This window comes from Ursus maritimus, unplaced genomic scaffold (genome assembly GCF_017311325.1).
Source record: "Ursus maritimus isolate PB19 unplaced genomic scaffold, ASM1731132v1 scaffold_5, whole genome shotgun sequence".
NCBI lineage: Eukaryota > Metazoa > Chordata > Mammalia > Carnivora > Ursidae > Ursus > Ursus maritimus.
In genome coordinates, this window is record NW_024426663.1 from 14,892,246 (window position 1) to 14,905,042 (window position 12,797).

Consider the following 12,797-nt stretch of genomic DNA (forward strand, 5'->3'; position numbering starts at 1 on the left):
GAGATCAACAGGCTCCAACATTTTTAATACTACAGTAGGATGTGTGCATTTCCCCAATGGCAAAGGTTCTAAAGTTCTTTGAATAACGAGTTAGTAGATAAAGGAGCAAATGCAGAAATCTTCATTGTTCTCTTTTTTTCCTGATGGGAGAGAAGCTACTTTGGATAATGATACATTGACTGAAATCAAAGAACTGGGTTGAAGTAGATGAAGACATTGGGAGAAAATGGGGAGAATTTTAGATTTTCAGTCTGATATGTTAATTCGGTCATAGGAGTTTCAACAGATTTTAATGTTTTGGGAGTACTGCTTGCTGCCTATGGTTAGGCAAAATTGAAACTTTTTCCTGTTCTATATTGCATTCTGAATCCACTTTCCTCTGATTAGTCTGTTTCATTGACTCCAAGATCGTCAATTCTCTTCTGGCTACAAAGAGTCCCAGGTTGCCATCATCTTCCAACCCATCTTCAAAAACCAATTTCCCTCCTCTCGGCCCCAGTCAAAACTCCTGTTCCTCGAGTGGCCTCAGTCAAGTGTTGTCTTATATTAGGACAAAAACAATTCACACTAACATGTGAATAAAGTTTTGGCCCAAAAGTTGCATTGGTATCTTAAGGAAGGAACCCTAGAGAAGTGGGGTTAGAGGTGAAGATCAGCCATCTTCCCAGCGTGTCAGGGAACCGCACGTCACTGTCACCACTCAAGGCTTCTCCTGGGAGAGAACAGGTTACATATTGTATTATACTTTCAATACACTCGTGTGTGCATGAAAGATAGGATGTAGAACGTTGAGGGACTCTGTTGTTTACATATAAAGTTATCAGAAATCACTTTGAAGTTTATAATTTTATAAAATAACTCTTTTGACTGTCCTCAAATAATATTTATTAGGAGGCACATTTTTATGTTGTCGTGCTAAGTGCTATAAATAGTGTTTGTTTTATAGCTGTCAATATTTTTTAGGATCTGGAAATGAATTTGTTTTTCTTAAGATTTTTGGTGCCAAAGTTGGGCCAAAAGTGAGTAAGATGGTAATTTTGCCTGAGAAATCCTTTCAAGAGATACTGGGGGACTGTCGTGGGAGTGGGGAGACTGCTGGGAGGAAAAATTAGGAATTGATCTGGTCAAAAATGGGAACAGGCTTGTAACGCACCACAGTCATGGGCAAAAGGCGTTTGGTACGTAGAAACCGTCGTTGTCAAAACAAGTTCTGTTGCTGGTTAGTTCGGATATTCTTATGTGAATCCACGCTAAGATCCCCAAAGATTACATAGAAACAGTGGCTGCTGTCACCGATCCCTGCCACTCCTCACTCAACGCCCTCCTTATTCGACCTTCGGAGACAGCTGGTCTGTGCCTTGTAGACTAATGGTTAAGGGCTGGTCGCTGGTGTCACAGTGACCTGGCTTTGAATCCGCTCCTTTCTAGCTTGATAGGGTTAAAGACGGAGGAGGAATGAATAGACAGGATTTAGCTGGTACCTGGCACTGAGGAAGCGCCCCCACCCGGTCAGCAGCTTTATTTAGTCCTTCCTGCNCACTTCAACGCGATATCTTGATTTAATTGTTCTTACAGTAGTGTTTCTGGGATTACAGTCTTGATCCATAGATTCAAATCTCTGAAGAAAATTTTCTTCTCTTGTACCCATGCATAGTTTTTTCCTGAAGAATTCTTTCTCTTTCTTCTTGAGGAGGTCCTACAGGGTCTATGTGGAAGTTTTACTTGTCTGCTGTATATATCATTTTGCTACAACCATTTTTATATTGAAAAACATTTTCTTTCTGTTTTTTATGGTTTGCTCATGTTTGCTTTTTTAAAAATAAATTATTGGGTTTTTTAGCTGTATTTATTCCATTTGGAGGGCTGCCACAGCATATTTAATCTCTGTGATGTTTCAGGGTTTGCTTTTTTTTTTTCCCATCTTATTCCTGAGCAAGTCCAGTTTATCGATCTCATTCTTTTATATGATAATCTCTTTTGGGGGGAAGCCCTTTTATTTCTTTTTTTAAAAAAATATTTATTTATTTATTTATTTTAAATAATACTTATTTTATGAAACTATAACATGCCTATAGTTTAGAAGTCAATAAAAACTAAAAGGCTAATTACAAACTATAGTGACTCCTTGCTCGGCCTCTTCCTGCTTTTCTCAGTTCTCCCTGGACACAAGTGCCTGTCTTTCCCCCCAGTTTCAGAGGTTCCTGGCACAGCCAACTCCTATGCTTTTTGAGAATTCTGTGATGTAAAACCACATCACTCTCAGCTTATCCCACAGATTTAAAATGGGTTTTATTATGTCTGCTAAGTCAGTTTCCACACGTCTGTTTTCTAGGTTCCAAGATTTCTAGGCTGATATCCTCTTTGTGGGTATGTTTTTAAGAGAAACATCATTTTTGCTGTAGATTTAGTGGGACTTTGGGAAGGAGCAAAGCTATATGTGACTGTTCAGTCAGCAATCTTTTCTCTCTTTCTTTTGTTCTTAACTTCTCTGAAACCAGGAGAACCTTTGGTTTGAACTCTTCGTGTGTTTTTCTGGGTAATTCCTCTCATTAAGGTATGTTCATCAGCCTTCTATTTTTCTCTCTCGGTTGATGCTGGCGGGGGTGCTTTTTATGCACAGCCTGGGTTCTTCCTAACTATCATTCTCACATCTTTGAATGATTCGGACTACCTGCAGGTCACCAAGTGTGTTTGGTGAGGACTAGACCGCATCCTCCACTTAGGCTTGTGGTATCAAATCTCTTATTTCCTTAGGCCTGGCGGGGGGGGGGGGTACATCTCCCCATTTTCTCCTCAAAAACTAGATTGGTGTATTGCCCAGCCCATCACTGAGCCCTAGATTGTCTGTTGTGACACTCCAGGCCTCCTCCACCTCCTCGGCCTGTGGCATGTCAGTATTTCTCTCAGGAGTGAATTCGCCAGCGCGGAAGTAGGTTCCAGATGGTTAATAACATGATGGCGGCGTCAGCTACACTCCCCGGCTGCTCTGTGTTACTGGCCTGAATCTCTAAAGCCCCGTTTCCTGTCTCTCCTGTTTCCCACCTGAGCTCCTAGGTAATATTGCTCCATTCGAGTTATTTGGCTTCTGCCTTTGAGGATTACGACTCTTGATCTGGAGCAAATCATCACGTTTAAGGTCGGGGGAGGACTTTATCAGCCCAGACATCAAGTAGTTGGTAAGTGGACTTTGCGGTTACCGGTTGTAGCAACGTCCAAGTTACACTGAAGATGGAGTTTTTGTTTCCCTTCTTATGTTTTTAACTGGCTTTAAGATGTCTCACGTGAGAGAAGTGAAGTGAAAATGTTTTTATTCAACTATCTTTAATCAGAAGTTCCTACTCTTAGCTTTTCAAAAGTTGACAATATCCTTAATATCATTATTGTTTCTCTGAAGGTTATGACTTCTGCTTTTAATCACATACCAACACAATTTATTATTTTTTCATAAGCAGCTCTGCCTTCGGGGTCCAAACCAGCAAACGTGGCTAGAAGTTTGGCCGCCTCTGGCCGCTGCTGTAGGCTAAGTCACAGCCATCCCTGTGGGTATTCTTTACATATTTGCTTTTCCTCATTTGCATTTGAGACTCTCGTCTACGGAAAAGAGGAGAGGGTATCAAAAGCAGGCGAGATAACTTTGAGAACCTCATCTCATTGGAAGTACTTGCTTTTAAACTGCCACTTATTTTGGAGTAGGAAATAAGGTGCAAAATTCAAAGCACATTGCTGTTATTAAATACTGGGTTTGACTTCAGCAGTAAAATGTTTGCTAGGAATTATGTTAAAATAATCAGCTTAATCTCAGTTATGCCAAGTTACTAATTGGAATGAAGGTCAATATATGTGGAAAGACAGTCATTAATTCAGTCTCAGCTTGTCCCTTAGTCACTTGCCTGGCAAAAATGCACAAAATGGGAGAGGAAGAGTGAGTTTAAGTCTCGTGGCTTTTAGCCAGATTCTGTCTCAGATTAACAAATAGATTTAAGACATTTTCATAAAAGGGAGACATTTCAAGGAAAAATAAGACCTTGTCCTAAAATCACTGCTTAAGATTCATGGGGAAGGTAATTAAGCAATTGAAGAGTAAAATGGAGGAATAGGTGGCTCTTGGTTCCGCCTCCTCTGGATGCACCAAATAGCTACACCCAGATCAGTTCCTTCTGAGAAAAATCCAGAAACTAACCTAAAGACTCCTACACATCCGGCAACTAAGAAAATATTGAAATGGGTAGGGAAAGCTGAGACACACTCATGCTGTAAACCCCTTTCTTGGCACAGGACCTTCCTTCCAACTTGGGGGGGGGGGATGGACTTCCAAATCCCAGCTTCTCCCTGTGGAGTGAAGGGTTTGGACCACACAGCCACCTGAGAGACTGGCTTCCAAATCACCCAGCCCTGAGATTTGATGGCCGCAGGTCCCTTGGGACTTGAAAACAAAGGATTAGTTTTAAGTGACCACAAGATTAAAAAATGGACAAAAGATCTGAATAGACATTTATCTAAAGATGACATACAAATGACCATCAGGTACAATAAGAGGTACTCAACATCACTGATCATCAGGAAACTGCAAATCAAAACCACAGTGAGATATCATCTTACACCTGTTAGGATGGCTATTATCAAAATAATAAAAAGATAACAACTGGTGACTAGTATGTGGAGAAAAGAAAATCCTTGTATAGTGTTGATAAGAATGTAAATTGGTACAGCCATTGTAGAAAACAGGATGAAGGCTCTTCGGAAAACTGAAAATAGAACTATTACATCATCCAGCAACCCCTCTTCTGGATATATACCCAAAGGAAATGAAATCAGTACTTGGAAGAAATATCTGCACTCCCACGTTCATGGCAGTGATATTCACAATAGCCAAGAAATGGAGACAACCTAAGTGTCTGTTGACAGATGATAGATAAAGAAATTGTGAGACACACACACACATTCTGATTATTATTTAGACTCAAAAAAGGAGATATTGCCATTCGTGAATACGAATGGATAAAACAGGAGCACATTACGCTAAATTAATTAAGGTAGACACAGAAAGAAAAAAAACAACTGCATCATCTCATAAAGAAGCTGAAAAAGTAAAATGTGTAGAAGCAGAGAGTAGAATGGTAGTTATCCAGGGTGAGGAGGTGGAGGAAATGGGGGAATGTCGGTCAAAAAGTACAAAGTTACAGTTAGGTAGGAAGAATATGCCTGGAGACCTAAGGTACACTGTGACGATTATAGTTAATAATGTATTGAAGAATGGAAATATGCTAAAAAAGTAGATTTCAGATGATCTTATCACACACATAACATGGTACCTATGTGAGGACAAGATATATTAATTTGCTTGCCTGTCGTAATCATTTTAGTATATATATATATATATATATATCTCAAATCATCATGTTGTAGACTTTAAATATAAATAATTTTTATCTTTAAGAAAGGAGACAAAAAGGAAAAAATAAATTAGAGCAGAGCAAAAAGAGTTGCACATCTTGTTCTTGATATTATTCCATTCATGTCTCAGTTTCATTTAAATCTGTTATTTTGTCTTATATGTAAGGCAGGATTTACAAAAATAGAAGAGTAGGTTTGAAAGCAGTTTGCAGAAAAAATAAAGGATTGCAGTATCATTAGCACACCACCAAATGGAACCAAATTCCAAGTAGTATTCGAAACAGATATTTGGTATCTATCTTTTCAAAATCATGGCACATCTAAGTCTGATGGAGGGTTTGCTAGTGTTTGTTTTATTATCTTGCTTCATGACTTACCCAAATATTAGAAAATTTCCTTTGTGTGTATCAAATATGATATAATGAAATGTAGAATTTTGTATATTTTAGACATATAAACATATATTTATAAATAATATAATTACATATCTGTGTGTGTGTGTGTGTGTGTGTGTGTGTGTGTGTGTGTGTACACAGGTACTATTCCTATAGATTCTGTTTTCCGAATGTCTGTTACCTGCTCTGGACTTCCATGCCTAGTGCTTTAGTTAAGCCCTTGACATTTGGCAGCTTGATTGCTGCAATAGGCTTCCTTTTATTTTCACGCTTCCTTTCTGTACCCCAGCAATTCAGCTACTACCAGAATGTCACTAAATATGTCATCCCCTTACTTAAAATCTTCCCATGGTTACTTATAACCTCTACATAAAGTTCAAACTTCTTACCTTGGCCCACAAGATCCCTCAGCATCCAATCTGGACCACCTGTGAGTTTCATCTCCCCATCTCCCATCTCTCCCTAAATGCAAACCCCAAAATACCAAAACGAAAACACTCTTCTTGCAGCCTGTCACAGTAATTCATCCCTCAGTTCTTTTGCACATATTATTCCTCCTATGTGAAGTGCATTTCCCATCCTTCCTTGTTTAGCGAACTGCTATGGATCCTTCAAAACTCATCTCAAGTGTCACCTCCTCCAGGAAGACTTCCCTATGCCTCAGTCTGATTTGGACATTCCCATGGCACCATAGGCTCTTCTGGTAGTGTTCATCTCATTTCTTATATTTGGAGCTTGTTATCCCAGGTAGACCATAAACCTGAGGTCATGGGGAGTGGGAGGTGGACCACGTTGCTGAATCCCTGAATCCCAGCATACTGCCTGGCATACTTAATGCATTTTTTGTTGTTGTTGAGTTGAATGGACAGATACTCTAAGAGAAGTTTGTCCTAGGTATTAATCACCTAATTCTTATTTGGTCATTAACATTTCAGAGCAGATTAACAAGGTGGAGATTGGGTATTCCAGGAGAGAGCAAAGAGGTGCTGACAGAAGATGCAGAGTTGCAAAGGTGTCTATAGTCAGCCATTCACAAGTGATCTTTGATATGCCTCCTAGGGTGGTCCTGCCATTGTCAATACCCACAGATTTTTGCTAACCTGTATAGCATTAATTCCTTTGATTAGAAATATCATATGAAAGATGCTACACAAAATTTTATCCATTCAGAAGTAAATCCCTTCTGTTAGACTTTCATATGTCATTCTTATATATTTTAAATTTTTCAAACATTGGAATTTGACACATCCGGGGATTTTGTTTGTGGCCATGAGGCAGTGTCTTTGTATAGATGTTGGCATTTGGACAGTCGAGGGCTGTAAAGACAACACAATTCTTGTCACTTCCAGATAGAACCAAACTGGACATTGCGTATAAGGGGTCTTTTATAAAACCCTTGACTCTCACAGGTGGCATAAGGCTTTCAAATTCTATCATATGCTTTCTCAACTACCACCTTGTCAGTTTAGCCTCATGTAAAGACAATATCTACTTTTCTACTATATGGAACTTATTTGGGAATGAGAATTTAGTGGGCAAGAACTGACTGTTAGATGCTTCTTCTCACCTGGCTACTCTTCCTCGAAGATCTCCAACTCCTTGAAGGTGTTTGGTGTTTAGCTCCTGTACTGCAAAATTAGTTCCTGTGGCCACCTGGTCTCGAGCTCTTATTTGATCTTCCAAAACCTGTAATTTTGAGTGAAAATTCCCATTAATTTTCCATCACACATGATAAGAAAATATAATTTAAAGTGGAGGTTACCAAATCGAATGTGTTTCCTAATTAGGCTGATAGTGGAAATGAGTGAGAGAGTCTTATGTCAGAAAGAGGCAGTCCCTGCCTTGTCTGAGGGAGGTGGTGATGGCCTGATCCCAGCAAATTGTTGCCAGGTAGGAATAATGGCTCAACAGTGTTTCAACACAAGTCAGAAATCTAGATTTTATGTTAAATATTTTGATTTTTGAGAAAGATTTATTTCAGAGGGCGAGAGAGATGGAGAGAGCACAAGCATGATTGAGAGGAGGGGCAGAGGGAGAGAGAGAATTCCAAGGAGAATCACCACTGAGCGCTGAGCATGGAGCCTGATGTGGTGCCGATCCCCTGACCCTGAGACTATGATCCGAGCCGAAACTGAGTCAGAAGCTTTACCGACTGAGCCACCCGGGCACCCCTAAATCTTTCAATTTTTAAATATTGACACCTTAGTCAAAATCTTTTATGAACACAATATGGGCCAAATAAAACATTTATTGTGCTGTTATGGCCATGGGTTACCATTTGGCCATCATCGATATAAAAGCTTTTCACAAAACCTATTTCAGAATTGGTGGTAGGTTTAGAAAAAGGGATTCTTCGTATGGCATCAGGCAAAGCCCTTTATAGACTGACTCCGAAGCACGGTGGAGCTAATACAACTAACACATGCAAATCTGAATCAGACTGTTTCACTTCTGTGGAGTGAGAAATGTTTATATTCTTGGTTTTTTAGAGAATATGAGAGATTTATGGCTTGAAGTGTGTCCAGATTTTGCCCTCGAGTATCCTTAGTCATGTCTTCAGTATTTCTTGGTATTCTGAAATAGAGCTGAACTACCAGGTTGGCAGTTCCAAGAATAGTCGTTTAAAATTTTTTTCACATTCATATGTATTAATTTAAAAATTTTTTAAAAATCCGCTTGTCCACAGAAAAAATTTCTATTTTACTTGACATTCCCACAAATTCTAATATAAAGTGAAGATATATAAAATAATTTGTATTTATTCATTAAAAAAATGAGAGTATAAGACAAGTTCATGATTTGGGGAAACACTGTAGTTGTTCTATTTGACCAAGGCCTGAAATACGTTTAAATTTGTGTTTATGAATTTTATGAGGAAAAGAAAGATTTTTGTAACAAATGAATGATAGAAATCTTAAAGACCATATGCAGGATCTTTCTCATTTTTAAACAGGCAGGTCGAGACAACCCAAGGGCAAATAAAATTGTAATTGAAAACGGAAGTGTCAAGAACACTAGCTTTGTTTTTATTTGTTTTTGCATTCGTGTAGGTGTCTTAGTCCATTCGGGTTACTCTAACAAAACACCGCAGGCTGGGGAGCTGCTAAAGAACAGAAATTTATTTCTCACACTTCTGGAGGCTGAAAGTCCAGGTCAGGTCCAGCTGGTCCAGTTGTGGTGAGAGCCCTCTTCCTGTTTGCAGACTCCCTCCTTCCTACTGTGTCCTCACGTGGTAGAAGGGGCTAGGGAGACCTGTGGGGTCTTTTTTAGGAGGGCACTAGTCCTATTCATGAGACCTCACCTCCTAATACTATCACACTGGACATGAGATTCCAGCATATGAATTTCTGGGGAGAGGGGAGAGACGCGGACATTCAGACCATAGAATAGATGTCGTTTTGCTTTGTTTTAGTAAATAATTGTGATGAAAAGGAAGTTGCCCTACTAAACACCAAAACATTATATGAGACAAGGATAAATACATCAGTGTAGCTAAATAGATATGCAACCCTAAATAGATCAGTGTAATGTAATGAAGACCTTGGTAAATATGAGAAAGAAAGGCGCTATCCTTGAGAATCACAAATCAGTGGGGGAGGAATTTCACAAATGGTGTTGGGATCTCTGGTTATTTATTCAGAAAACAATCGATCTAGATCCTTACCTCATGACATACATCAATATACATTTTAGAAAAGTAGATTAAAAATATAAACAAAAAGTTAAGCCATAAAAATAACAGATAATACAGGTGATTATTTCAGTTCTAAATGAAGACATTTCGATTCTTCAAAATAATGAGAGAAATCTCAGAGCAAAATATTGAAATGTTTAACCTTATGTAAAACTTGATAGAAACATTGGAAATATAACGAAGGTGTACACAACAAACTGGAAAAACATTTATGACAAACGTTATTGCCAAGGATCTCAGTTCTCTGCTACAATCAGCATGCACCTGTTGGTGAAAGCCAATTATGCCTATCTTTTCCCATCTTTGAGTTTGGTGTTTTGGTGTTTGAAATCAATCATAGTGAGAGTATTAACAACACAAACCACGTTTTTATCCTTCAGAAAATATTTGACTGTTGGTTGTTAAACATTTGCTAAGGTACCACCAACTATTATCCTTAATTAATAAAAAGTCTCATCAAATCAATAAGAATTAAAAAGCACTAAAACTCTAAAAGATAAATTGGCAAAAGACATTAATAGATGCTTGACAGAGAAAATGCAAATGGTTACAGTCACTTTTAGAAAGTGAAAAAAAGAGAGGGGTGCCTGGGTGGCACAGCGGTTAAGCAGTTAAGCGTCTGCCTTCGGCTCAGGGCGTGATCCGGGCGTTCTGGGATCGAGCCCCACATCAGGCTCCTCCGCTAGGAGCCTGCTTCTTCCTCTCCCACTCCCCCTGCTTGTGTTCCCTCTCTCGCTGGCTGTCTCTATCTCTGTTGAATAAATAAATAAAATCTTTAAAAAACAAAAAAAAAAAAAAAGAAGAGAAAAAAAGAGAAAGATCTTATTTCTATACCACCAATTTAGCAAAGTTAAAACAACACATCTCAATGCTGGCATGGGCACAGTGAAAAAGCATTCTCATATAATGCTAATGGAAGTGTAAGTAAGTATAAACTTTCCGGAAACCAATTTGACAACACATATCAAGAGCTTTTACAGTGTTCACACCCTGGAGTTCCACTTCTAAGAATATATACTATGGAAATAAGCCAAATACAGATGTATATTTATGCACAAAGATATTTTAATATTAAGATAATAATTTAGGAAATCATGGTGTATGCACCATGCGAAGAACCTTTAATGACATGTGAGGATTTATGATACAATTTTATATTAAAGATTGTGTTTACGAATGCAGTGTCAGCCTCCTAAATGGAATATGAGGAAGGACTTGAGGGAAATTACTCTGGCTGTTTGTAGAGATTGCCATTTGCTGATGGAATTATGAGCATTTTCCCCCCCAGGTTTTAAATTTTTTTTCTAAGTTTTCACAACAATTATAATGAACAAGTATTGCTTTTATAAGCTGATAGGAAAAAACACAAGAAAGCAATGTCATACACAAAATTATTTCTCAAGTTTAAATTAATTTTAAAATTTGTAATTAGCTGCCAGCTTGAAAAACAGATAATTCGGTTATGAAAAGGAATAAGCAACTTAAGTGTTATAATTATGGTTGATTAAAAACTATTTTTTTCATTCCTTTCAAAGGCCCAAGTAAAGCTTCAGCTCACACTCAAACCTATCTTGCTGGTCAACCTGCAAGGGCTGAGCTGGCTAATGAGTTCGAGTTTTTAAAAAAATACTTGAGTAGTATCTATTTCTCTGTAAAGTGCTTAGCACTTTATAGTCTTAATTATTACTAGAGGTAGCCTAATAGTTTCTTCTTTATAATGTTTTAACTATGTTATCTACAGACTTTAAAATCTTTTCTAATTCAGTTTGCTACACAGACCAGTCCTCCTCATTTTCCCTATATATGCCAACTCCTTAGCAGGATTGCAAATATTTTGAGATCTTACAGTTTTTGGCAAATGATTTTTCTTTTTTCAGAGCTAATCTAAGACAATCAATTATTCTAGGAAAAGAAACTCTTAGCAAGATTTCTAGAGATCTGGAAAATTTCCCCCCCTTAATGTTGTGTTTTATTGAGGCATAATTAATACGTATTAAAAGGTACAAATCAAAAGGTATATCTGGATGGATTTTGACAAATATAATCAACCATTTAACAACCACCCAGATCAAAATATAGAACATTCTAGAAACATTTTATGTTTCTGACAATGCTATTTTCTTTTTAATTACCAACAAGTTTTGACTTTTAAATTGGTATCTTATTTTAGCACTAATGCTATACTTGATTTTGTCATTATCTCAAAGGCACTGAGCCGCTAACCTCTTATCACTTTCTTAACGCTCTTATGCCTGGAAACACCTTTGACCACTTTGAGAAGTGCATTGACTTTTTAGGCACTGGGGTCAATTCAGATTGTGCTAAATACCAATAAAAGAGCTTTTTAAAGTTCACTTTGATTTTTTGATGATTACATGAAAAGAATCTTGGAGATTTAGGTTAAAATGAGCACCTAAACACAATGTCTGACATAGTGTTAAACAATTCTCTCTGCTGTCACAGAATAGACACTGAATGCTTTTTGAATAGAATTTCCTTCCACTTTTTGGCATAAATGAGCAGTTGAAAAGTTGAGCTGTTTTTCTCTGGGGCAACACGTTGTATTCATTTAAACTTAAGCCATAGTGACTCATTTCTATAGCTGAAAGATGATATTGATGGTTAATAACTGTCAAGCGATGATGTCAACATAAGGAAAACAAAGAACTACCTCAATATTTTGGCTGAGTTTTTTGACGATGCTGGTGATGGTCTGAATGTGGTTTTCCAGTAGCTTCCTGGCAAGCAACTCCTCTTTTCGAAAGCCGTGGGTCCCCTGAAGACAAGCAGAGATGTCCTCCTTGATGCGGAAGGCTTGTTCAAGGAGGAAAGCAATGGTGCGCTCCTGGTTGTTCAGTCTGTCTTCTAGCTGACTTCTCTGGGTGTTTGGAATCACAGGAAGAAAAGAATGACTCCTGGTCAGGAAAAGGAAACAACACCAGGGGCGTTACAAGAATGAGTTGGAGGAGCCAGAAGCAGAATGTGCATCGTCACTTCTACTCCAGTCTTATCTCCCCTGTGAGAAGTTTGGAAGTTTGGGAGGACTCTAAGCACCTGCCTGGTTAGATTCCTGGTTTGCGTCTCATCTAAGAGGAGCTGACTTCTGCCTTGGTCTTACCTTATGCATCTTTCATGTTTCCTAAGAAGGAATCATCTCATACTTTACCCACTATTCTAATAAGTCAAGTTGGATCCATATAAATTTAATGTCTGAAATCCACATGGAAGAGAATGTTGCCTTCTAAGCTGGAAGAAATGATAGCTCAAAGGCAGAGATTCATAAAAGAATCAGAAGTTCAATGAAAAAGTAAACA

The 12,797-nt window shown here is 38.2% G+C and overlaps 1 protein-coding gene across 1 annotated transcript in view; it reads right to left on the reverse strand.

Moving 5' to 3' along the window:
- Positions 1-12,797, reverse strand: part of FAM81B (family with sequence similarity 81 member B) — a 47,615-nt gene that overhangs the window by 28,710 nt on the left and 6,108 nt on the right. The window contains exons 3-4 of the mRNA XM_040621960.1: positions 12,155-12,398; positions 7,357-7,475 (exon numbers count right to left, since the gene is read on the reverse strand). Coding sequence (XP_040477894.1) covers positions 7,357-7,475; positions 12,155-12,398 — 363 coding nt within the window. The remainder of the gene's footprint in view (positions 1-7,356; positions 7,476-12,154; positions 12,399-12,797) is intronic.